At 45.3% G+C, this 26976-nt stretch overlaps 1 protein-coding gene across 1 annotated transcript in view; it reads left to right on the top strand.

Moving 5' to 3' along the window:
* Nucleotides 1–26976, top strand: part of LOC149428526 (pleckstrin homology domain-containing family G member 4B-like) — a gene marked incomplete at its 5' end in the record, with an annotated part of 64368 nt that overhangs the window by 7288 nt on the left and 30104 nt on the right. Inside the window, 4 exons of the mRNA XM_089667300.1 lie at nt 20303–20479; nt 21174–21297; nt 22816–22909; nt 24912–24998. Of these exons, the coding sequence (XP_089523426.1) occupies nt 20303–20479; nt 21174–21297; nt 22816–22909; nt 24912–24998 (482 nt within the window). The remainder of the gene's footprint in view (nt 1–20302; nt 20480–21173; nt 21298–22815; nt 22910–24911; nt 24999–26976) is intronic.

The raw sequence follows: 26976 nt of genomic DNA, 5'->3' as shown, positions 1-26976 counted from the left end.
GCCATAGTTTGGTGACCACTGGGGTGGAGTGAGGAAGCATTAGCACCCGTCAACTTTTTACTGTTTTCTTAGAGAGATTTTCTCCTTATGATGACAATGGTTCTTCCCTCCCTGTAGTCTTTTGGGACACGTGACAGGTCCCAGAAGACTACAGGACCATTCATGAAGCGCAGCGCAATGGGCACCCGGCCTCGAGGAATACAGGACGGCCGGTGAAACGGGCTCCGGGGACACACCACGGGACTGAGGGACAGGTAAGTGGCTGTTTTTTAAAAGTCAGCAGCTACAGTTTTTGTAGCTGCTGACTTTTATTTTTTGACAGGGTGAGTGGAACTCCGCTTTAAAGCATAATATTAAAATTTTTGTTTATTAAAAATCTTACAAACAACATAATAAAAAAAAAAACATATTTACATATATACAGAATAAATTAAATAAATATATAATTGAACAAAAATTGCTTACTTCAGCATAGGAAACAGGAAACGGCTTTTTTGCCGGGAAAAACATAAACAGGACCAATCATATTTTACTATTATCATCTTTATATTGTATCTCAATTGTATCTTATATTGTATCTCAACAAACCTGACCTTCACCTAAACACCCCCTCATGATCCCATGTAATATTAAAGTGTAAGTTCCACGTGTTCAGCTGTGATGGAGCATCTTCTCTCGGGATTCACGTTCCCAGCATCTCGCCACTTTAGAGCTCATGTACACTGCAGCTGATAAACTGACGTTCAGGAGCTGTTCAGCATTTTTTTTCAGCAGCCCCTGAACTCTCCCTAATGTTTCCCTATGTGTCCGTGTACACATAGTCGTTTACAGGAATTTGAGTTTTGAATGCACCAAACTTGCGTTCAGCAGTCGATTTTATCAGCGTTTCAAACGCAAAACGCTTGTAAATGCGGCTAAACGCAGCAAATCGCGTTTAGAAGCATTTGTGGTTTACATTTTTTTTTTTTTAACTCTTCCAGTTCCCGATGCTGTCCAGAGCCTTTCTTCATTATGAAAAATGCATTTCAAGGTGCTCAGATGGACAAAACACTGAACACAGGATGTTCCTACCAAGCTTGTCACACATTGTAATGACCAATTCACACCTCAGACCTCTCCCACCCTTGGAAACAAAAGATATGTTAATGAACATTCACACCTCAAATTCTTCAGGAAGATCCCCTGCCAGGTGGCCTTAATGACTCCCTCCACCAGACACCTTTCCCACCCTTGGAAGCAAAAGAAATGTTAATGAGCAACTCACACCTCAGCTAATCTCCACACATACTGCTGTCTCTGCTTCTACTCTCTGCATTTCTCTGAAACAGTCTAAAATAGTTAATAATTTACCACTTTTCAGTGCATTCTGGGCATTTGGGGGGTTCTCCTGTGCTTATCTTTAAAAAACGCTTCTAAACACATAAATGCGGTATGCAAAAACGGCAAAACAGACATTTTTTAACCTACCAAATTAAAAAAGAAAAAAGCGCCACTTACAAAAAACACCAAAGTGTCAGCAGCATATCCCACCCAAAATAAATTTTGGCAACAATAATCCAAATTAAAAGGTATGCGCTAATAACAAATTTATACAAAAGTGTATATCATCATCCAAAAAACAGTAGTGTTTTAGTGTTTTAAATAAATTATAGTGTCCAAACATAAATTAGTGTCCAAAAAAAAATATATATCTTCAGTGACTTGAACCAATTGTGAGAAATCCACCACCAAAGGAGATTAAATGAACTCACCAGAGCTAATGGCTGGTCAGATAATAAACCAGCAACAGCGCTTATGCTCTGGGAGCAATGAACCCGATGTCCAAAAAATTTTTTAACCTACGTTTTCCAGCAGTCAGTTTCCATCGTTCAGAAGCGTCCCGTGTACATGGGGCCTTATGGTGCATTTTGGTATAGCCGCAGAGGCGCTGTTGAAGTAAACAGACCTTGCTGTTTAGTCATGCCGGCCGCACACAAATGTGCAGCCTCCCGGCGTCTGGGCCTAGACGCCGAGCGGCCGCACATTTGCGTTCTGTTAAAAAAAAAAACGTGTTGTGAGCGCGTGCCCTGCTCGCTCCCAGCACACATGTCCGTTACTCACGGAAAGGTCCCAATCTCCTCTTTCGATCAGGACCTTTCCCGATCATGTCACGGCGGTCACATGATCCCTAAGTCCCGCCTCCCGGCTTCTGAAACGTAAAGGGCCGGGAGGCGCCAGTGTGAAGGGGTTAAACTTCAGGTATCTTCGTTTGTCTTTATTTCTGTTTAGCTGTGTTCTTGTGTCCATCACCGTGTTTGGTTCTCATATGCTATAATTAAAATACATCATATAATGCTGTATTAGAACAGAGTGCGATCTTTATCACATTCGTAATAGATCAGGTATTTATCGCATGTGTCATAAACTTCCATAAATGAATATTTGTTTTGCAGCACAAGGGGAACATGCTGTAGAATAAAAGCCATTCGCTTTGTAATAGTTACAAGAGAATGTATAAGAGTGGATCTGGAGGCGGGGATCCCCTTTGATTTGGCTTTATTGCAGCTTTTTTTTAATACAGCCCTCGTGTCTATTAAATGTTAAATACAGGTATACTGCAACACAAAGGGCCAAAATGGATGCAAAACAGCCTGCAAAATATTTTGTTGTGTTTGAAAACTGGTGATTATGCGTTAGGGAGTAGTGATATCACGCCCTTTACAAAATTATATTAGGGTTGTCAAGGTACATACTAGTCTAACATTAAAATAATAAAATAGCATTCAAAGAAGAATCCCAGGTATGGGTATGTTATACATAGATGCACTGGACCAGCTAGGACCAATATAACTATGTATATATAATACCTGTGGGATCCCCATGGAAGCTGGAAATCACTAAAGTAGACACCGCTACTACAATGTTCCCCACTTGCTCCCGAGATCCCATGCTGAGCGGCTGCCTTGGTGTATTATTATTACACAGGATTTATATCGCGCCAACACAATATACAATTTACAATATAAAGGGAGACAATACAGCAACAATACAGTCCAATACAAGAGGGATAGGAGGGCCCTGATCCTGGGAGCTTACAATCTAAGAATTATTATTATATTATTATTATTATTATACAGGATTTATGGCGCCAACAGTTTGCTCAGCGCTTTACAATATAACGGGAGACAATACAGCAACAATACAGTTCAATACAAGAGGGATAGGAGGGCCCTGATCCTGGGAGCTTACAATCTAAGAATTATTATTATATTATTATTATTATTATACAGGATTTATGGCGCCAACAGTTTGCTCAGCGCTTTACAATATAACGGGAGACAATACAGCAACAATACAGTTCAATACAAGAGGGATAGGAGGACCCTGATCCTTGAAGCTTACAATCTAGGAGTTGAACATAAAAGGTCAGCTGCTCGGCTCCGGCACCATTCAGAGAATGCTCCACCATGGCAAAGACCAAAGAGCTGTCCAAGGATGTCAGGGAAATGATTGTAGACCTACACAAGGCTGGACTGGGCTACCAAACTATGGCCAAGCAGCTCGGTGAGAAGGTGACAACAGTTGGTGCAATCATTCACAAATGGAAGAAACACAAAACAAATGTATATATACCCATTTTCGCTAAAGGACTCCAAGGAGTAGGGCCCTTCTAACCAGGGCTGTGGAGTCGGTAGATAAATGTTCCAACTCCGACTCCTCAGTTTTGTGTACCTCCGACTCCTCTGTATTAATATGCGAATGTATTTTATACATTCCTTTAAGGAAAGAAAGGCAACATACATGTCATTACCACAGGACTACTGGCTGGGAAGCCAACAGTCTACTGTACTGAACAGTTTAAGCAAAAGACAAACACAATGAAAACAACAAAGTTTTATTAATTTTTTTTTATTAATTAAGTGGCTGGATAGTAGCGGCAGGCATAAACATCAGGAACAGGAACTTTACCAGTCCAAAAATACAAACCACATTATTTGGTTGTTTTAGAACAAAAACAAAGCTTATCTATATGAACCAAAAACAAAATCTGTAAAACCTAGAAATGGTGTATATTAATTTTGACATGTAGTTATAGGCTTAGCAAATGCAAATCAATTCATTGTAGAGTTCTAAGGAAGAGAATTGCCTCTGCCAGATCCTCTTTCATAGAGGCTCTTAAGTCAGACTTTATTATTTTTAGGGCTGAAAATAATTATAACTTTTTGTGAATTGGGACATTTAAACTTGCTTTTTTTTTAATTCCAATCTAAATTTAATCGGAGTCGGAGCATTGTTTGCCGACTCCGACTCCAGGTACCCAAAATTTCCTCCGACCACGACTCCGACTCCACAGCCCTGCTCCTAACCCTCTTGTATTGAACTGTATTGTTGCTGTATTGTCTCCCGTGATATTGTAAAGTGCTGAGCAAACTGTTGGCGCCATAAATCCTGTATAATAATGTGGGCAAAGCCATATTAATGGCCATGGGTTTCTAATGGGATGGAATGTTCATCAAGCTCGTATAGGTGTCTTTTGTCAGATGTCCACAAACTTTTGGCCATATAGTTTAGGCTTTTAGCAGCCACTGTCGGCAAGGGTTCTCCAGAGTTTGCCAAGGGTTTTAATGACCTTCCTTCTGATTGTTACATAGTTAGTCTGGCTGAAAAAAGACACAAATCCATCCAGTTCAACCAATCGAAGGGGGAAAAAAAAAATCCTATACAATTGTATGGTGCCTGCATGGTTCCAGGTCTAAACCACTTGGCAGAGCTAGTGACTGTATGGAGGGTGTTCCTCCCACTGACCACCCATGTAAGGGGCATTTCCCAATGACCCCCCGATGAACTAACCTTAGCAGGGGTTTCCTTTGACCTGAAAATTATTTCAGGGGTTACCCTGGGGGTAAAAAGGTTGAGGAAGGCTGGTCTATATAGTCTTTTTGCTCTGTGTTTTTATACGACCGTGGTCATTCAAGTTCATCTCTCGTATCCTTCCATGTTACAGTAAGTGAAGTATTGTTGTTAGGTGTTGCAATTATAAACATATGCTTTTATTTTGGACTGGGCCTTAAAACGATGGCGTCTCTACGTACAGGAATAGAGAGTCTTATCAGCGGAGATATATTTGTCTTCGGAGAAGCGTCCTCCAATATTTCCTGAGGGCTACTATACATGCGGTCACTTCCCGTCCATTGTCTGTCGTAGGAGAGGTCAGAGCATTGTGTTCATGTAGGAAGGACAGAGCCGGCATTCACAAAGCGTTGGTGACAGCTGCTGCTGTGTCACACTACAATGACCTCTCCCGTCATCTGATAGTGGCAGACACTTAAAGGGAAAGTAGGCTTTGCTAACTCTGGTAAACAGCAAGGATCTGGGGGGGACGGGTGTTAGATGAAAGCGGCAATGGACAGCGCCATTTAAAGCACAGTGACAACTCAAAGTGACTCTTGTTGCAACATAATAATGTTGAAACAAGTGCTTCCTGGACAGAAACTGGGTGAGATTTGATATCTGGCATGGATGGAAAGCACTTACAGGTGGTAAGATTGCAAATAACCAGAGTTTATGGTGAACACACCCTTCCAGTTTGGCATGTGGTGTGGTCTCCACGCAGGAAGTGGATGGTCGCACTTGATGCTTCTGGAGGGCCCAACCCTAGGTCATCAGGAGAGATTTTAGGGTGGTAGGTGAGGTGATTGTAGCTGTATTCGTGCACTTGCAACTGAAACAGTTGAGTACTGTTTCTGATATGTTTTTATTTGCATTAACATACAATTTTTCAGGACAAGCTTTCAGAGTGTGCCTCTCATCATCAAGGTCCAAGCAGTACTGGTTGGACCTTGATGAAGGGGGCACACCCTGAAAACTTGTCTGGAAAAATTGTAGGGTGTTGAGTAGAGCTTATGAGGGGAGAGAGAAAATTTCCCAAGGGATTTGGCAGAGGCATCCTTGGTAGTGTGGTCATGGAAGGGCCAAAGTCATCAGACGTATTGAATAGACGTTGGTAATACTAAAGACGTGTTTTTGGCTAATACACAACTTCATCGCTTTATGCAGTGTTTCAGAGAGGTGCAGTGTCAGGTTCCCCCATCAGAATGCCCTCTTCCATCAGGTGTTCCCATCGGATTCCCCCCATAGATGAGGTTCCCAATCAGAGTGCTCCTTTATATCTGTTCTGCCCACCAGAGTGCCCCCATGGAGCGGGTGTCCCCACCAGAGTGCCCCCATGGAGCGGGTGTCCCCACCAGAGTGCCCCCATGGAGCGGGTGTCCCCACCAGAGTGCCCCCATGGAGCGGGTGTCCCCACCAGAGTGCCCCCATGGAGCGGGTGTCCCCACCAGAGTGCCCCCATGGAGCGGGTGTCCCCACCAGAGTGCCCCCATGGAGCGGGTGTCCCCACCAGAGTGCCCCCATGGAGCGGGTGTCCCCACCAGAGTGCCCCCACTGAGCGGGTGTCCCCACACAACATGTTTCCCCATCAGAGCGTTCCCATCAGAGAGAATGTGTCCCCCATCAGAGTGCCCAACCTTAAATTTCAGTTGGGAACCATCACAATGCATCTATAGTTTGGTATAGCCCATGTAATAAACCATATACCTGATGGATGAGTCCCTATAGCCAGGCAGGGATGGGAGCTTGAAGAAGAATTGTGCTGCAGGGGGCAGGTACTGGACAGAAGCACTTGCTGAAGAGGGTGGGGCACACAACAGATATCACTGGTTGCTAGGACGCTGGCGTTCCTAGCAACCACTGACTGTAGTGAAATGGGTATCTAGCGCAACAGACTGGCGGGCCGCCAGTCCAGACGTCACATGTGGAAGCAGATACAGAGACAACACCTCCTGTGCTCTAGCACTCAAACCAGGGGTAGAGGAATCGAGAAACCTCAAAACAATTCCACCAGTACATGGAAGGTTGTGCAGCTCTACAAGGCTAGGGAAGCCCAACCGATACTGTGAAGTGAAGCAAAAAGAGTGCACCAACCTTGCGCAGTACCTCAGTAATTCTGTGATTTTATTAAATAAAATATATAGAATCACAAATAAGGAAGTAAAACAAGCATTACAGATCCTCAAAGGAAACTGGGAGTGTAGAGCCAGCGTGAGCCACGTCACGAGGGTAGACCCTCAAAGTGAGGCTGACGCGTTTCTCAAAGGAACTAGGGAATGTAGAGCCAGCGTGAGTCACGTCACGAGGGTAGACTCTCAAAGTGAGGCTGACGTGTTTCTCAAAGGAACTATGGAGTGTAGAGCCAGTGTGAGTCACGTCACGAGGGTAGACTCTCAAAGTGAGGCTGACGCGTTTCTCAAAGGAAACTGGGAGTGTAGAGCCAGCATGAGTCACATCACGGGGGTAGACTCTCAAAGTGAGGCTGATGTGTTTCTCAAAGGAACTAGGGAGTGTAGAGCCAGCGTGAGTCACGTCACGAGGGTAGACTCTCAAAGTGAGTGTGAAGTGGGTATCTAGCGCTGCAGACTGGCGGGCCGACGGTCCAGACAGTAGCGTCACCCGTGGAAGCAGATACAGAGACAACACCTCCTGTACTCTAGGACTCAAACCAGGGGTGGAGGAATCGAGGAACCTCAAAACAATTCCACCAGTACATGGAAGGTTGTGCAGCTCTACAACAAGGCTGGGAAAGCCCAACCGATACTGTGAAGTGAAGCAAAAAGAGCGCACCAACCTTGTGCATTACCTCAGTAATTTTGTGATTTTTTTAAATAAAATATACTCACAAACAAGGAAGTAAAACAAGCATTACAGATCCTCAAAGGAACCTGGGAGTGTAGAGCCAGCATGAGTCACGTCACGAGGGTAGACTCCCAAAGTGAGGCTGATGCGTTTCTCAAAGGAACTAGGGAATGTAGATCGAGCGTGAGTCACGTCACGAGGGTAGACCCTCAAAGTGAGGCTGATGCGTTTCTCAAAGGAACTATGGAGTGTAGAGCCAGTGTGAGTCACGTCACGAGGGTAGACGCTCAAAGTGAGGCTGATGCGTTCCTCAAAGGAACTAGGGAATGTAGATCGAGCGTGAGTCACGTCACGAGGGTAGACCCTCAAAGTGAGGCTGATGCGTTTCTCAAAGGAACTATGGAGTGTAGAGCCAGTGTGAGTCATGTCACGAGGGTAGACGCTCAAAGTGAGGCTGACACGTTTCGAAGGGGGACCCTTCTTCACCAGAGCTCTGATTTAATGAAGGTTGCTCTACAGGGTCGCATATAACACCCACGTAAAAACCCCCAAAAATGACAGTAGTGTTTACTCTTCCTATGTCTATCCAAATGTGAAAAAAAAATTAGGTTTTGGTTTGGGCTGAGCATTAAATCGTTCTTGGATATGCCATCGAGTAAAGCACTAACCTGGAACGAGAAAGTGGCCATCAAGGGCTGAAACTGAATGCTTGTTCCAGGTTGGTGAGTCGGATAGTAAAGTTGAGTTCAGGAGGATCACTCCAAAGCCTAAACCTTCAAAAAGACTCTGCAATGGCATCTTTTTATTTTTTGTTTCCTGGAAGGTTGTCCTTTCAAAGGAACCGGTCATTGACCGCTTTGGAAAAGGTCAAACTAGTTAAGCTCCAGTTATCAGTCATTTTTTTTTTTTTTTGGCCCGCTACCAGATGAGATGTGCGCGGACATGTGTTGTGACATTTGAGGTTCCTCCATGAACAATGAGGGATGAGGGAACAGGGCTTGATGAACGTTTCCACCTCGCAGAGCCTCATGCACCCGGTGGAGCGTACACATACCGGGCTGTAAGCGTACTGTGCGGTGGACAGGATGGAAAACTCATTGAGTTGGTTTGGAAGCTGGGGGAAGGGATGGTCGTGGGGAGTCTCCGATTTTTATTGCTAAACTGGCGGAGTCTCCAGCTGTGGGTGATCCTGTCTGGGCCTCCATCAGTTGTGGAGGAGTCATTATCGGATCCCTGTCTCCTACCAGCTCTTCCTTTTTTTTGTAGCCAGACGTTGTTTGGAAAAACTCTTATTTGATTTTGGAAAGTTATTGAGTTCGAAGTTGAGCCACATAATTGTATTTTTTTTTTCTGTTCTATCGGGTTGTCTTGGAGATGCAGGCAGTTATTCGGTAGCAGTATATTTTAAGTGTGTGGGGGTTCCTCTGAAGATTCCGGAAACATTTGCTAATGCTGTCCTGCCAACATCACAGCTGTGCCCATAGGGAACGTGCTACAAGGGAGTCGTAGATTAGGGGCAGGGGCGGACTGACCATTTGGAAACTTGGGCACTGCCCTAGGGCCTGGGGTCAGTAGGGGGCCCCATGAGATGCCCCTGGTACCTTTTTCATAGGCTTTTTTGAGTTTGGGCAAGGACACAGGGGCCCCATGATCCCCTATTGCCCGGGGGCCCCATGAGTTGTCAGTCCGCCCCTGATTAGGGGTGTCAAGCTCCATTTCATCAGCATTATGGTTTCCATCAAAGGGCCGGTTGTATCTGTAATGTAGGCCATAGACGGGTCGTTTACCGGCCGAATCTTCATCCGCATGATATTCACGCCGTTAGTGGGGCAAGCCTGTGGGCCATTTTTCGCGCATCTTCTCGTTTATTTTTATTGGTCATGCTGGAAAATTGGTGGCAGCAACGGCGCTGACCGATTTTTCGTGTATCGCCTGACAATTCGGCCGATAAACGGCCCGTCTATGGCCATCCTTAGACTATATAAATGTATCTTCTCTTTGTCATAGTAAATAATTGCCTCTGCATTCGATTTATTGCTGGTTTTAGTAATGACCAGTGCTGAAAGTAGAAGCCTTGGAAAATGAATGGCAAGCAGATATTCACCACCATCAGAAGTGAAGAGTCCCGCACCCTCCCTTACATCACAGTGCACTCTCCATCACCTTGTGCTGCTGCCAGGAAGAAGCTGGGAAGTATGATGTGCAGGGTCTGGAGGAGGAGCAGAGGAGGGTTGGAATCAGTTGCATGCTGAAACCAGTAGGAGCTGCAGCTGCACAGAGAGGTGAAGAATATGTAGGAGTTCTGTCGTCCTCTCTGCTGCTGACTGCTGAGACGGGCGGGGAGCGCAGAGACAAGCCATTCCACAGCTGCACGGAGAAGTGCAGGATCTGGCGGAGGAGTTCTGTTCTCCTTTCTGCTGCTGACTGCTGAAACAGGGTGGGGGGCGCAGAGACAAGCCTTTCCAAGGTTGCAGAGACCAGCCTTTCCATGGCTGCACAAAGAAGTGCAGGATCTGGCGGAGGAGTTCTGTTCTTTCTGCTGCTGACTGCTGAGACTGGGTGGGGAGCGCAGACACAAGCCTTTCCACGGCTGCACAGAGAAGTGCAGGATCTGGCGGAGGAGTTCTGTTCTCCTTTCTGCTGCTGACTACTGAGACTGGGTGGGGAGCGCAGAGACAAGCCTTTCCACGGCTGCACAGAGAAGTGCAGGATCTGGCGGAGGAGTTCTGTTCTCCTTTCTGCTGCTGACTACTGAGACAAGGCGAGGGCGGAGACGAGGGGAGAGTCGCAGCTGCAGGACAGGCGCGAGAGCCACATGAAATAGCCTGGTGGGCCAGATTCGACCCGCGGGCCTTGTGTTTGACGCACGTGTCATACAGGATGCCATTGTTGACCTCTCTTACTGAACATGTCAATTGCCTGGCTTATCATGCTGCATTACTTGTTACAAACATCAGCCAATCGCTTTCCAGATCTTAAATCTGCAGTGCAGCATTGTGAACAAAGCAAGAATCCTGATTGGCTGTTTGTTAGAAGCCATATGTGGGGGCAGCACAGTGGCTAAGTGGTTAGCACTTCCACCTGGCAGTACTCGGGTCGTTGGTTTGAATCCCAGCCACGGCATCACCTGTCTGAAGTTTGCATGTTCTCCCTGTGCCTGCGTGGGTTGCCTCCGGGTACTCTGGTTTCCCCCCACACTCTAAAGACCTGCTGCTAGGTGAATTGGCTCCTGTCTAAATTGGCCCTAGTATGTGTATGTGTGAATGTGAGTTAGGGACCATAGATTGTACACCCCTTGAGGGTTAGGGACTGATGTGAATGTACAATATATATGTAAAGTGCTGCGTACATTGACAGCACTATGTAAGTACCTGTATTAATAATATGCTCAGATGTAATAATGATATAAAAGTATAAATGCAGCGCTAAAAGTCAGTCAAAGTAGATAAATACGATATTGTAAAGTGCTAAAGTGCCCTGACCAGGCAATTGGTCCACGTTACCTCTGATCAGGTTGAGAGTCCCTGAGTGTCACCTCTGACCAGGCAAATATTCCTTGTGGGTACCTTTGACCAGGTTGAGGGTCCTTGTGTTCCACCTCTCACCAGGCGAATGTTCCTTGTGTGTCACTTCTGACCAGGTTGAGGGTCCTGGTGTGTCAGCCAGTGACCAGGAAAATGTTCCTCCTGTAACACCCCTGACCAGGTTGAACAATAATAATATGCTCAGATTACTGTAAAACTTCTTGTTGCTAAGGGCTGCTTTGCACATCTCATAGGACTTTAGGTGGCATTACGTAGCCTCTTGACTGACAATGGGGGGGGGGGGGGGGGTTTTGGCTTACAGTAGAGTGGAGGGATTGTGTAGACCTGCATGAAGAGAAAGATAAGATGGGGTGGGGGTAAGAGAAAACCAGGCAGGTGGGGAGACCAGAGGGAATCCCAGGAGCAGTTCAGCAGGGGACCTCAAAGAGCAGTGAGATTGGCTGAAAGGGATCCCCAGGAGTGGTGCTGGTTGGATGAGTTTTGGGAACTGAGCTGTGGGGTGAAAGGGGTTGCCAGGTGGGAGACCTCTAGGAGCTGTGGTATTGGGGGTAGAGGAAGGGTTGCAAAGAGGAGGAGATCTGGGAGCAATACTGATGTCATGAGAGGTTGGCAGGAGGGGACCACCAGGAGCAATGTTCTGAGTTGGAGTTGGTAGGGTGGAGGTCTTGGGGAGCTTTGGAGTGGGTAGCACGGGGGGACCTAGGAAGCAGTGCAGGTTGGTCAGAAGGGATTTTTGATGGCAGTGTAGTGACGAGTAGAAAAGTTTTCCAGAAACAGTTTGCTGGGCGGTTGGTGCAGGAAACTCAATGGTCAGCACCATATAATAACATGGCTTCCAGTATTATTATTATACAGGATTTATGGCGCCAACAGTTTGCTCAGCGCTTTACAATATAACAGGAGACAATACAGCAACAATACAGTTCAATACAAGAGGGATAGGAGGGCCCTGATCCTGGGAGCTTACAATCTAGGAGGGAGGGGCTAGTGGTACAAAAGGTAATAACTGTGGGGGATGGACTGGTTGGAGGAGTAGAAGATTCCATTATTAGCTGAGGGCAGGATAGGCTTCCCTGAAGAGATAGGTTTTCAGTGATTGCCTAAAAGTGGGCAGAGTAGGCGATAGTCTGATAAATTGGGGTAGAAAGTTCCAGAGGATGGAGGAAGCTCTGGAGAAGTCCTGGAGATGAGCATGGGAGGAGGAAACAAGGGAGCTATAGAGTAGGAAGTCTTGCGAGGAGCAGTGAGTACGGTTTGGGTGATATTTAGAGACAAGATCGGTGATGTAATTTGGGGCAGAGTTACAAATGGCTTTACACGTTATTGTTAATGGGATTGGCAGAAAAGGGTGGAGGACACTGAGTGGAGGCCAGTAGAGGGATTGGCAGAGAGGGGTGGAGGCCAGTGGAGGGATTGGCAGAGAGGGGTGGAGGACACTGAGTGGAGGCCACCACTCAATGTCCTCCACCCCTCTCTGCCAATCCCTCCACTGGCCTCCACTCAGTGTCCTCCACCCCTCTCTGCCAATCCCTCCACTGGCCACCACTCAATGTCCTCCACCCCTCTCTGCCTATCCCTCCACTGGCCTCCACTCAGTGTCCTCCACCCCTCTCTGCCAATCCCTCCACTGGCCTCCACTCGGTGTCCTCCACCCCTCTCTGCCAATCCCTCCACTGGCCTCCACTCAGTGTCCTCTATCCCTCTCTGCCAATCCCTCCACTGGCCTCCACTCAGTGTCCTCCATCCCTCTCTGCCAATCCCTCCACTGGTTTCCATTCAGTGTCCTCCACCCCTTTCTGCCAATCCCTCAACTGGCCTCCATTCAGTGTCCTCCATCTCTCTCTGCCAATCCCTCAACTGGCCTCCATTCAGTGTCCTCCATCTCTCTCTGCCAATCCCTCCACTGGCCTCTACTCAGTGTCCTCCACCCCTCTATGCCAATCCCTCCACTGGCCTCCACTCAGAGAGGGGTGGAGGACACTGAATAGAGGCCAGTGGAGGGATTGGCAGAGAGGGGTGGAGGCCAGTGGAGGGATTGGCAGAGAGGGATGGCAGATACAGAATGGTTAGTAAGGTGGATGAGTCTGGCAGCAGCATTCATGATAGACTGAAGAGGGGATAGCCTGCGATGAGGTCGGCCAATGAGGAGGGAGTTACAATAGTCAAGGTGAGAGATAACAAGGGGGTGAATAAGTTGCTTAGTGGTTTCTGAGGTTAAGAACGGGCGTATCTTGGAGATGTTGCGGAGGTGAAGTCTACAAGATTTGGACAGTGATTGGATTTGGGGGTGAAAGGACAGATGGGAGTCTAGGATTACACCTAGTACAGTAGCACACATAGCAGCAAGTGGAACCCATTAATTCATTCATTCATTCATTCAGAATGCTCCTCCGCTAAGCTAAGCACGTATTTATGCATAAGTAAAATCTTTACAAAGCCATGTATATATCCGAATACCCTGGCCCTTATCAGCTGGGAACTTTCATACTTCTTCAGCGCCGTTTCCTGCATGTTATGGGATAGGGATAATTAATGTGATGAGGAGGAATGATCTGGAAGGAAAGCACTCCATGCACAGTAGGTGTGGGAGATTTTGTGAATACTTTGGGAATTAGTCATTCTCTGGAAGGTCATTGTCACTCTGTGTCACCATGCTGTGGGTGGAACGTGTCACCAAATAAGACTGTTCCAGAAACTGCATTCCCACAAGGACCGTAAACCTAAGCCAGTCATTGACCTCTACTACCACCTCACCCCTTCTCCATGTGGGGGCGCTTCGAGTGCCAATAAACCAGGTTCATGGCAGCTGAAGAGCCAATGATATCCTGAGTATGATGGATCTTTCCCTGCCGATGACTTGGTAGCAGCTCCCACGTGCCCAACAGTCTCACACCCAGCAGGTTCAGCTCACCTGGAAAAGAGATTTATTCTGCAAATCCAGAAAGGTTTCTTCACAGTAAGAGCTGTGAGAATGTGGAATGGATTCTCTCAAGAGTCGGTTCTGGCCAGCTCCGTGGATTCCTGTAGGAAAGTCCTGGATTCTTTCTTGGATACACAGAATATAACTGGATATAACATTTATAGGGAAAGTTGATCCAGGGATCTGGAGCAACTGCACTTGCAAAGTGTACTGTTTGCCTTTAGAAAATCAACCCCAATGGCTAGCGTAAGAACAGGGGTTGGTAACCTTTTATTACATAAAGGGGTCTATGTATAATACGTTCACTGTGCGGATGTCTTAAAGGTGGGAAGAAGTTAAAGGGCGTCAGGTGCACGGGCTGTGCATGGGATGGGTGTCAGGTGCGCAGGCTGTGCATGGGATGGGTGTCAGGTGCGCAGGCTGTGCATGGGATAGGTGTCAGGTGCGCAGGCTGTCCATGGAATGGGTGTCAGGTGCGCATGCTGTCCATGGAATGGGTGTCAGGTGTGCAGGCTGTGCATGGGATAGGTGTCAGGTGCGCAGGCTGTCCATGGAATCGGTGTCAGGTGCGCAGGCTGTCCATGGAATCGGTGTCAGGTGCGCAGGCTGTCCGTGGGATGGGTGTCAGGTGCGCAGGCTGTGCATGGGATGGGTGTCAGGTGCGCAGGCTGTGAATGGGATGGGTGTCAGGTGCGCAGGCTGTGCGTGGGATGGGTGTCAGGTGCGCAGGCTGTGCGTGGGATGGGTGTCAGGTGCGCAGGCTGTGCGTGGGATGGGTGTCAGGTGCGCAGGCTGTGCGTGGGATGGGTGTCAGGTGCGCAGGCTGTGCGTGGGATGGGTGTCAGGTGCGCAGGCTGTGCGTGGGATGGGTGTCAGGTGCGTAGGCTGTGCATGGGATGGGTGTCAGGTGCGCAGGCTGTGCATGGGATGGGTGTCAGGTGCGCAGGCTGTGCATGGGATGGGTGTCAGGTGCGAAGGCTGCGCATGGGATGGGTGTCAGGTGCGCAGGCCGTGCATGGGATGGGTGTCAGGTGCGCAGGCTGTGCATGGGATGGGTGTCAGGTGCTCAGGCTGTACATGGGATGGGTGCCACCTACCAGTGCCTCCTCATCAGTGCCCATCAGTACAGTGCAGTCTATCAGTGCCCATCACTGCAGCCTCATTAGCGCACATCAGTGAAGGAGAAAAATCACTTATTTACAAAACTTTATAACAGAAACTAAGAAAAAACTTTTTTTTTCATAATTTTCAGTTTTTGATTTGTTTAGCAAAAAATAAAAAACCCAGAGGTGATTAACTACCACCAAAAGAAAGTTCTGTCTCAAAAAAATGCTAAAAATGTCATATGAGTACAATGTTGCATGACCGCGCAATTGCCATTCGAAGTGCGACAGCACTGAAAGCTGAAATTGGCCTGGACAGAAAGGGGGTATAAGTGCCCGGTAGGCAAGTGGTAATAAATACAAATCTACATTTTTGGAATGCATTTACAAATATATGTAAAAATGTATTTTTTATATGTTAAAAAAAATCTGAAGAATATATTTAAAAAAATATATATTTTTAAATATGTTCTTCAGATTTTTTTATTTTAACATATAAAAAAGTATTTTTAACATTTTTACATGTATCTGTATATGCATTCCAAAAATGTAGATTTGTATTTTTAAAGACATACAGTATATTTGTAATGTATTTTTAAAAATATTTTTTATATATTTTGTATATATATAATTTATATTTTTATATGTGTGTGTGTACAAGTGAAACTCGAAAAATTAGAATATTGTCCAAAAGTTCATTTATTTCAGTAATGCACCTTAAAAGGGGAAACTAATATATGAGATAGACTCATTACATGCAAAGCAAGATATTTCAAGCTGTGATTTGTCATCATTGTGATGATTATGGCTTACAGCTCATGAAAACCCCAAATCCACAATCTCAGAAAATGAGAATTTTCCATGCAATCAATAAAACACGGATTGTACATAGAACAATATCGGACCTGTGAAAAGTAGAAGCTGCATATGTACTCAGTACTTGGTTTGGGCCCCTTTTGCAGCAATTACTGCCTCAATGCGGCGTGGCATGGAAGGTATCAGCCTGTGACACTGCTGAGGTGTTATGGAAGACCAGGATGCTTCAATAGCGGCCTTCAGCTCTTCTGCGTTGTTCGGTCTCATGTCTCTCATCTTTCTCTTGGCAATGCCCCATAGATTCTCTATGGGGTTCAGGTCAGGCGAGTTTGCTGGCCAATCAAGCACAGTAATCCCACGGTCATTGAACCAGGTTTTGGTGCTTTTGGCAGTGTGGGCGGAGCCAAGTCCTGCTGGAAAATGAAGTCAGCATCCCCATAAATCTCCTCTGTGGAAGGAAGCATGAAGTGCTCCAAAATCTCCTGGTAGACGGCTGCGTTGACCCTGGACTTAATGAAGCACAGTGGGCCAACACCAGCAGATGACATGGCTCTCCAAATCAACACAGACTGTGGAAACTTCACACTGGACTTCAAGCATCTTGCAGTGTGTGCCTCTCCATTCTTCCTCCATACTCGGGGTCCTTGGGCCTCTCCATTCTTCCTCCATACTCTGGGACCTTGGGCCTCTCCATTCTTCCTCCATACTCGGGGTCCTTGGGCCTCTCCATTCTTCCTCCATACTCGGGGTCCTTGGGCCTCTCCATTCTTCCTCCATACTCTGGGTCCTTGGGCCTCTCCATTCTTCCTCCATACTCGGGTTCCTTGGGCCTCTCCATTCTTCCTCCATACTCTGGGTCCTTGGGCCTCTCCATTCTTCCTCCATACTCGGGGTCCTTGGGCCTCTCCATTCTTCCTCCATACTCGAGGTCCTTGTATCTCTCCATTCTTCCTCCATACTCGGGGTCCTTGGGCCTCTCCATTCTTCCTCCATACTCGGGGTCCTTGGGCCTCTCCATTCTTCCTCCATACTCTGGGTCCTTGGGCCTCTCCATTCTTCCTCCATACTCGGGGTCCTTGGGCCTCTCCATTCTTCCTCCATACTCGGGGTCTTTGGTTTCCAAATGAGATGCAAAAGTTTCTCTCCTCAGAAAAGAGGACTTTGGACCACTGAGCAACAGACCAGGTCTGTTTTTATTTAGCCCAGGTAAGACGCTTCTGATGTTGTTTGTTGTTCAGGAGCGGCTTGACAAGAGGAATACGACATTTGAAGCCCATGTCCAGGATCCGTCTGTGTGTGGTGGCTCTTGATGCACTGACTCCAGCCTCAGTCCACTCCATGTGAAAGTCCCCAACACGTTTGAATGGCCTTTTCCTGACAATCCTCTCCAGGCTGCGGTCATCCCTGCTGCTTGTGCACCTTTTTCTTCCTCACTTTTCCTTTCCACATAACGTTCTATTAATGGGCTTTGATACAGCACTTTGGGAACATCCAACTTATTTTGCAATGACCTTTTGAGGCTTTCCCTCCTTATGGAGGGTGTCAGTGATGGTGTCAGGTCAGCAGTCTTTCCCATGATTGTGATTCCTACTGAACCAGACTGAGAGACCATTTAAAGGCTCAGGAACCCTTTGCCGGTGTTATGGCTGAATGAGCTGATTAGAGTGGGACACTTTGAGCCGAGAATATTCCACCTTTTCACAATATTCTCATTTTCTGAGATTGTGGATTTGGGGTTTTCATGAGCTGTAAGCCATAATCATCACAATGATGACAAATCACGGCTTGAACTATCTTGCTTTGAATGCAATGAGTCTCATATATTTCACCTTTTAAGTTGCTGCACTGAAATAAATGAACTTTTGCACGATATTCTAAGTTTTCGAGTTTCACCTGTGTGTGTGTTTATATATTTATATATATATATATATATATATACACACACACATACAGTCAGGTCCATAAATATTGGGACATCGACACAATTCTAACATTTTTGGCTCTATACACCACCACAGTGGATTTTAAATGAAACAAACAAGATGTGCTTTAACTGCAGACTGTCAGCTTTAATTTGAGGGTATTTACATCCAAATCAGGTGAACGGTGTAGGAATTACAACAGTTTGCATATGTGCCTCCCACTTGTTAAGGGACCAAAAGTAATGGGACAGAATAATAATCATAAATCAAACTTTCACTTTTTAATACTTGGTTGCAAATCCTTTGCAGTCAATTACAGCCTGAAGTGTGGAACGCATAGACATCACCAGACACTGAGTTTCATCCCTGGTGATGCTCTGCCAGGCCTCTACTGCAACTGTCTTCAGTTCCTGCTTGTTCTTGGGGCGTTTTCTCTTCAGTTTTGTCTTCAGCAAGTGAAATGCTCAATCGGATTCAGGTCAGGTGATGGACTTGGCCATTGCAGAACATTCCACTTCTTTCCCTTAAAAAACTCTTTGGTGTCTTTTGCAGTCTGCTTTGGGTCATTGTCCATCTGCACTGTGAAGCGTCCAATGAGTTGTGAAGCATTTGGCTGAATATGAGTAGATAATATTCCCGAAACACTTCACAATTCATCCGGCTGCTTCTGTCAGCAGTCACATCATCAATAAATACAAGAGAAGCAGTTCCACTGGCAGCCATACATGCCCACGCCATGACACTACCACCACCATGCTTCACTGATGAGGTGGTATGCTTAGGATCATGAGCAGTTCCTTCTCCATACTCTTCTCTTCCCATCACTCTGGTACAAGTTGATGTCGGTCTCATCTGTCCATAGGATGTTGTTCCAGAACTGTGAAGGCTTTTTTACATGTCGTTTGGCAAACTCTAATCTGGCCTTCCTGTTTTTGAGGCTCACCAATGGTTTCCATCTTGTGGTGAACCCTCTGTATTCACTCTGGTGAAGTCTTCTCTTGATTGGTGACTTTGACACACATACACCTACCTCCTGGAGAGTGTTCTTGATCTGGCCAACTGTTGTGAAGGGTGTTTTCTTCACCAGGGAAAGAATTCTTCGGTCATCCACCCCAGTTGTTTTCCGTGGTCTTCCGGGTCTTTTGGTGTTGCTGAGCTCACCGGTGCGTTCCATTTATTTAAGAATGTTCCAAACAGTTGTTTTGGCCACGCCTAATGTTTTTGCTATCTCTCTGATGGGTTTGTTTTGTTTTTTCAGCCTAATGATGGCTTCACTGATAGTGACAGCTCTTTGGATCTCATCTTGAGACTTGACAGCAACAGATTCCAAATGCAAATAGCACACTTGAAATGAACTCTGGACCTTTTATCTGCTCATTGTAATTGGGATAATGAGAGAATAACACACACCTGGCCATGGAACAGCTGAGAAGCCAATTGTCCCATTACTTTTGATCCCTTAACAAGTGGGAGGCACATATGCAAACTGTTGTAATTCCTACACCGTTCACCTGATTTGGACATAAATACCCTCAAATTAAAGCTGACAGTATGCAGTTAAAGCACATCTTGTTTGTTTCATTTCAAATCCATTGTGGTGGTGTACAGAGCCAAAAATGTTAGAATTGTGTCGATGTCCCAATATTTATGGACCTGACTGTATATGTGTGTGTGTATATGTGTGTGTGTGTGTGTATATATATATATATATATATATTTTGAATATGGCCAATATTTTAGTATTTCAAATAGATTTTTCTTCCATGTGGGACATCCCATAGCAATGCACACAGAGCTTGCCAGAAAATGGACCCCTTTGTGTTCCGATCCATCGTTCCGTAGCTCACACGGTGCGGGGAGCGTTCCACCTGCATCGTTGGAGCTTCGATTTTATTTTTCCATATTCTGCCTGGGATGGGAGGATTGCCAAGACAGGAACAAAAGCTCAGATTTCTTCACTAGTAACCGTCATCCGTAGACACAAAGATCTCACTTCCTAAACTAATAAAATGGACGTGTTATTGATATAAGTAGTACTTAGTGGCGTTCTTAAGAAAACATATAATTTAGAATGTATTACTCAGACTGAACAAACAGAACGCGCTCTTCGATGGGGTGATGTAACCGGTCGCTGGCAACGCTCGTGAGATTTCGGATTCCTCCAGCTGGATAAGCCGCGAGGTCTCTATGATAAGAAATGTCAACAGACGGAGATCTAGGTGCGGGACCGTGAAGACGCTTTTGTTTTAGGTTTTCGGACTAAACTTTTATAGAGGTGTAAAGAGACTATAGAAGATGTGTCATGTCGGGGCTCCTGTTTTACAGATCACGCCGAGGAGGAGAAGACGGCGGAAAACGAACTGGAAAAGGAGCAGCCGCCATCATGGCAGCCCGGCCTGAGCTCCCCAATGGTCTCCCGAAGGACTGAAGGCCAAAGCCTGCCTACGCGGGTCACACACGTCAACCTGGAGGTGTTGATGAGCGGGGTGGTATATGTACCAGGTGAGATTTTATTTTCCTCTAAGGACACAGTACTGATGTTTGAGCATCTGCTTTTTTTTGGATGTAATTTCAGGCATTTGTTTTGCGCGTATTTTGTGCGCACAATATATTCTTAGGGAAAATGAACTTATATTTGTGCTCATATGCTCGTATTTGCGCACAAATGTGTGATCACGGTGTAAATTAGTGACTAAAAATGCAGATTTTCCTATTTTTTTTTTGTGTTACTGAATACACAAGCTTCTTTACGCAGCTGTGTGCAAAAGCACATTGTTAATAATGGGCTATGGTTTACTTCCCCAAGGAGGATGCAGAACCCCTGACCTCTGTCTGGACAGTGCTGATTGGCCCTGTGCTGCACTCTCCCAAGAAAAAAAAAAAAACCTCTAGTGATACACACCAAACTGAGCAGGTGCAGAGTGACTCCACACGATATGTTTTATCAGGAGATAAGAGGGGGACACTGGATGAAGGGGAGGAACAGAGAAGACCGGGTCAAACAACATTTTTACACAATGCAGGATTACACAAAGAGAGATATCAAGCATGCTTTACTGCATCTACAGACGGATTTTACTGCTGTGGGTTTAGGAACATGTTAATGACGCTCTCTTTTTCAGTTGTTTTTATATGTTTAAAAAGTATATCTTTTCCCTGTATTTTGTGTAACTGACAACCTGCCCTCTGCTCTCAGGGACACGGGACAGAAACGGACGCGCTTTGGTGGTCATTAACACACGGAACACCACATGGCTAAACCCGCACTGCAACGCCGCTGAACTGGGGCGCCTCCTCCTCTACTTTTACAGCACGGTGCGGTAAGTGGAAAGAGGCCCCTTCTGTCCTTTCAGAGTGCCTTGGGAAAAAAAACTACTTGGTTTATGTTAGTAATCAAAGCTGACCTCCAGCCTCCCCTCAGTCCTGCGCAGGTGTACCGGCTCCTCCCCTTCAGTCCTGCGCAGGTGTACCGGCTCCTCCCCTTCAGTCATGCGCAGGTGTACCTGCTCCTCCCCTTCAGTCCTGCGCAGGTGTACCGGCTCCTCCCCTTCAGTCCTGCACGGATGTACCGTGCTCCTCCACTTCAGTTCTGCACAGGTGTACCGTGCTCCTCCCCTTCAGTCCTGCACGGGTGTACCGTGCTCCTCCCCTTCAGTCCTGCGCAGGTGTACCGGCTCCTCCCCTTCAGTCCTGTGCTGGTGTACCGGCTCCTTCCCTTCAGTCTGGCACAGGTGTACCTGCTCCTCCCCTTCAGTCATGCGCAGGTGTACCTGCTCCTCCCCTTCAGTCATGCGCAGGTGTACCTGCTCCTCCCCATCAGTCCTGCGCAGGTGTACCGGCTCCTCCCCTTTAGTCCTGCACGGATGTACCGTGCTCCTCCACTTCAGTTCTGCACAGGTGTACCGTGCTCCTCCCCTTCAGTCCTGCACGGGTGTACCGTGCTCCTCCCCTTCAGTCCTGCACGGGTGTACCGTACTCCTCCCCTTCAGTCCTGAACGGGTGTACCGTACTCCTCCCCTTCAGTCCTGTGCAGGTGTACCGTGTTCCTCCCCTTCAGTCCTGCACGGGTGTACCGTACTCCTCCCCTTCAGTCCTGTGCAGGTGTACCGTGCTCCTCCCCTTCAGTCTTGCGCAGGTGTACCGTGCTCCTCCCCTTCAGTCCTGCACAGGTGTACCGTGCTCCTCCCCTTCAGTCCTGCACAGGTGTACCGTGCTCCTCCCCTTCAGTCCTGCACAGGTGTACCGTGCTCCTCCCCTTCAGTCTTGCACAGGTGTACCGTGCTCCTCCCCTTCAGTCCTGCACGGGTGTACCGTACTCCTCCCCTTCAGTCCTGTGCGGGTGTACCGTACTCCTCCCCTTCAGTCCTGTGCAGGTGTACCGTGGTGTCGGTGTATCATCTTTTATATGTTACCAAACAATTGGATCACATTAATGTGATTTGTACCGCCGAGTCCACTGTAACTTGCAACTTCATTTAACAGAAGTCAATGTAAGTTGCAGGAAATCAGGAAGAAAGTGGAGCAGGAACTATTTTTGAAATGACACTACTTCAAATCGCACTGATTAGATACGACTTCAGGTGCGATTTTGCAAATCGCATGTTGCACCTGAAGTCACACTGATGCTAAACCTCCTATTTGGAATCCCCCCCCCCTCCGATTGAAGTTTGTCATTGTTGGTCGCGCCAGCTGCGGCCTCATTTGCTGCGTTTCCTGCGGAGACTGTCCTACTTTGATTGTCCACGATTTGTTGCCGTGATGTGAATGTTGGCTGGATAGACTGTGGCTGTTGGTGGGAATCCGGTCCATCATGTGGGATCCTTTGTTGTCTTTTCCAGGCGGGAGTGTAGGCGGCTCGGTCTGACGCTTCTGGTGGACTCTCGGAGATGTTCTCCAGTGCCGGCTCTGTTTAAAGCTCTTCATATTGTCCAAGTAAGTAGATTCACTGGGGGGGGGGGGGGGGATGCAGGAAATGCATTAAGTAAAAAACAATTTAGACTTTGGAGCCACTTTAACCCCTTCACGCCTGAGGGTAAAACAAATCTTAATGCCTAAGCACAATTTTGCAACTTTGACATGTGTTCATAAAACCGTCCGTATCATCACAACTACTTCGTACATCCGGGTGAATTACCCGGCGTTTTTTTCAGGACAAATTGGGCTTTCATTTGGTGGTAAATGGGAATGGATATCTCCTGATTTTTTTTTTTTTTTTTTTTTTTAATCAAAGGAAAACTGTCCCAAAATAGTGAAAAAAAAATATTTTTTTTTTAGCTGTATGTTTCTTGTTACTACCATAACCTACCACCAAAGAACAAGCCAAAATAAATTTTCTAGCTCTTGACGATCGCAGCGATACCATATATGTGGATGTTATTTGTACCCGTAGTACAGGCCAGAAACAATAGGGCTCATTTTTTGTTTTTTTTTCGTTTTTTTTAACCTAATTCACACTGACACTGATATCAATTAAAAAAAAATAAATAAAAAATCTTGACCTGTTGATCTTGACCTTTGTCCCAAACACTAACTCTGGCACTGAACTAGATCAAACCTTAATCTAGATATTTGTTTATTTTTTCTTTTCTTTTTTAAATATTTATTTATCCTTTTTTTTTTTTTTTTTAACAAAAAAAAATGTTTTTCCCCTCTATGCAAGGAGTTATACAATGTATCTATATCCTCCATTCATAGAGAAAAAAACAAGGGGGGCGGGCCCAAAATAGTAAAAAAAAAAAATCATTTTTTTTTATTTAGCTGTGTGTTTCTTGTTACTACCATAACCTACCACCAAAGAACAACCCTAAATAAATTTTCTGGCTCTTGACGATCGCAGTGATACCACATATGTGGATGTTATTTGTACCCATAGTACAGGCCAGAAATAATAGTGCGCATTTTTTGTTTTTGTTTTGTTGTTTTTTTTTAACCTAATTAAAACTGACACCGATACCAGTTAAGAAAAATAAATAAAAATCCTGACCTTTTGATCTTGATCTTTGACCCTGACTTTAACCCAAATACTAACCCTGGCACTGAACTAGATCAAACCTTGATCTAGGTATTTTTTGTTTATTTTTTATTTTATTTTTTTAAATATTTATTTATCCTTTTTTTTTTTTTTTTTTTTTTAACAAAAATTTTTTTTCCCCTCTATGCAAGGAGTCAAAGATACAATGTATCTCTCTTCCGTTCATAGAGAAAAAAAAAAACAAGGGGGGCGGGCTGTACAGTGACTGATCACTGTGATAGCCAATTAAAGGCTATGTGACCCAGAATTGGGAGTCCCGGGTCCCAATCGTTAGAACGGGACCCGAGGCTCTCAGTGACACCCAAGTCTTTGTGATGGGAGCGGTCTGTGCGGTGCACACCCAGCACAAAGACAGGTACGCAAATATGCGACCCCACGGGAAAAAATCACAGTTCCATGATGACGCATATTTGTATGACGTCGGCGCGAAGGGGTTACGTTGCGTTTCTAATATTCTTGCCCTGCGTTCAGCTTTAATGCATGTGCTCTGATGTGAATAAACCCTCCAGACTTTAGGGATTTAAATCCGGTATAGATGGATCATTGTTCACCATAAGCCTTGGTTCACACTGATGTGAATGGTCATGTGATTTGAACGGTCAAATCCCATCCAATGATAGGCAGTGGAACTGTTCTAATTGGTGCGGCTCCGGCTTTGTCGGACTTTCACCAAGTAGGAAAGTAGTCCCTGCTCTACTTATGCTGATTAGGGGTGCGGCTTGCATAGACCTCTATAGATGAAGTCGCACAGATATCTATTAAGTCGCACCCCAAATCTCACTTCCATCCGATTTTGACTTCAAGAGGAGTCGCACAATGTTGAAAGTCGGATCCCGTGTGAATGAGGGCTAAGAGTTGCTGGTGCTGATCAATAAGCGAATGGAATTTTACCTTTTTTTGCAGAGCGCTGTGCCTTGTTGTATCCATGGCGTGTTGTTTCTCGTGGAGAAGGATCTCAGTGTATCACTGGAGAGGCCACATGGAGTCCAGGTATGGAAGATTCTTGTCAGATTCTGGCTTCTGCGACTTTACTTCTGTCCGGTACTGAGGGTCCAGTTTACTGACTGATGACAAGTTTATCCTTTTACAGACAAGTGTCACCCAGAGGGGAGCGTGTTTTTTCTCTCTCAACAAAAGCGGAGTTACTCTTTAGTGGCTGTAGTGCATCATAAGCAAAAAATGCAAATTAAGTCCAGAAAATTAGGTGATCTGTGCTTCGTGCTGGTGATCCTAAATGGTGAGGGCTGGTAATATGAATGCACTCACCAGAAGCGCACAAGATATGCACATGTGTATAAATATCCAACCGTGGTCATCAAGGTCTGGGCAGGGGCTGCGGGGTCATCCGGCATATTCTAGGCACACAGGGTAACACCACTCCCTGACAGGGCACACTCCGCTCCTAGGGACAGCTCCACGTTGTCATCAGACCATCAAACCAGAAATATAACGGGGACAGCTCCACGGTAGTATCAGACCACCAGATCAGAGGTTGGGGGAAATCTCCACCTTAGGGGCTCGCATATCATGAGCCAGAGACAAATAGGTACTAATAGTGTAGTATTTCTTTATTAAAGCTTCAGCAAAAATCGTAATAAAAAGCACTCACATGGAAGAAAGAACTGGTAAAATGGCTGCCGGCCTTCCTGGCGGCCACGTGCGGCATGACGTCACTCTGGTAGGCTCCTCACTGACACGTTTCGTGCACCAGCATGTTATCTCCGCTCCTCGCAAGACCTCCTGCTCTCTAGCTCCCTTGTCTCCTCCTCCCATGCTCATCTCCATGACTTCTCCAGAGCTTCCCCCATCCTCTGAATCTCTCTACCCCAATTTATCAGACTATCGCCAACTCTGCTCACTTTTAGGCGCACTCTGAAAACCTATCTCTTCAGGGAAGCCTATCCTGCCCTCCGCTAATAATGGAATCTTCTACTTTTCCAACCAGTCCATCCCCCACAGTTACTACCTTTTGTACCACTAGCCCCTCCCTCCTAGATTGTAAGCTCCAAGGATCAGGCCCTCCTATCCCTCTTGTATTGAACTGTATTATTGCTGTATTGTCTCCCGTTATATTGTAAAGCGCTGAGCAAACTGTTGGCGCTATAAAAATCCTGTATAATAATATAAATCCTGTATAATAATAATATATAAATCCTGTATAATAATAATATATAAATCCTGTATAATAATAATATATAAATCCTGTATAATAATATATAAATCCTGTATAATAATAATATAAATCCTGTATAATAATAATAATAATATAAATCCTGTATAATAATAATATAAATCCTGTATAATAATAATAATATAAATCCTGTATAATAATAATAATAATATAAATCCTGTATAATAATAATAATAATATAAACCCTGTATAATAATAATACTAATATAAACCCTGTATAATAATAATATATAAATCCTGTATAATAATAATAATATAAATCCTGTATAATAATAATAATATAAATCCTGTATAATAATAATAATATAAATCCTGTATAATAATATAAATCCTGTATAATAATACAAATCCTGTATAATAATATAAACCCTGTATAATAATAATAATATAAATCCTGTATAATAATAATAATATAAATCCTGTATAATAATAATAATATAAATCCTGTATAATAATACAAATCCTGTATAATAATAATAATAATATAAATCCTGTATAATAATACAAATCCTGTATAATAATATAAATCCTGTATAAAAATAATATAAATCCTGTATAATAATAATATAAATCCTGAATAATAATAATAATAATTTCTGTTGCATCCTACAAAAAAAAAACCCGCAGCGCTCCGCGGAGGTGAATGCGTGCCGGTCGGCAGTAATCGGTTAATCCCGGCGTTGTGTATGTAGATAGAGGTCTCCACCAGGAGAACATTTTTCACACAGCACTTATTTCAGACGCATAATGAGCTGCGACTCTTCAGCTGCAATTGTT

The sequence above is a fragment of the Staurois parvus genome, unplaced genomic scaffold (genome assembly GCF_062004578.1).
Source record: "Staurois parvus isolate SC_StPar_1 unplaced genomic scaffold, SC_StPar_1.0 ptg003162l, whole genome shotgun sequence".
In the NCBI taxonomy this organism is placed as follows: Eukaryota; Metazoa; Chordata; class Amphibia; order Anura; family Ranidae; genus Staurois; species Staurois parvus.
This window is presented reverse-complemented; position numbering and strand designations above follow the sequence as displayed.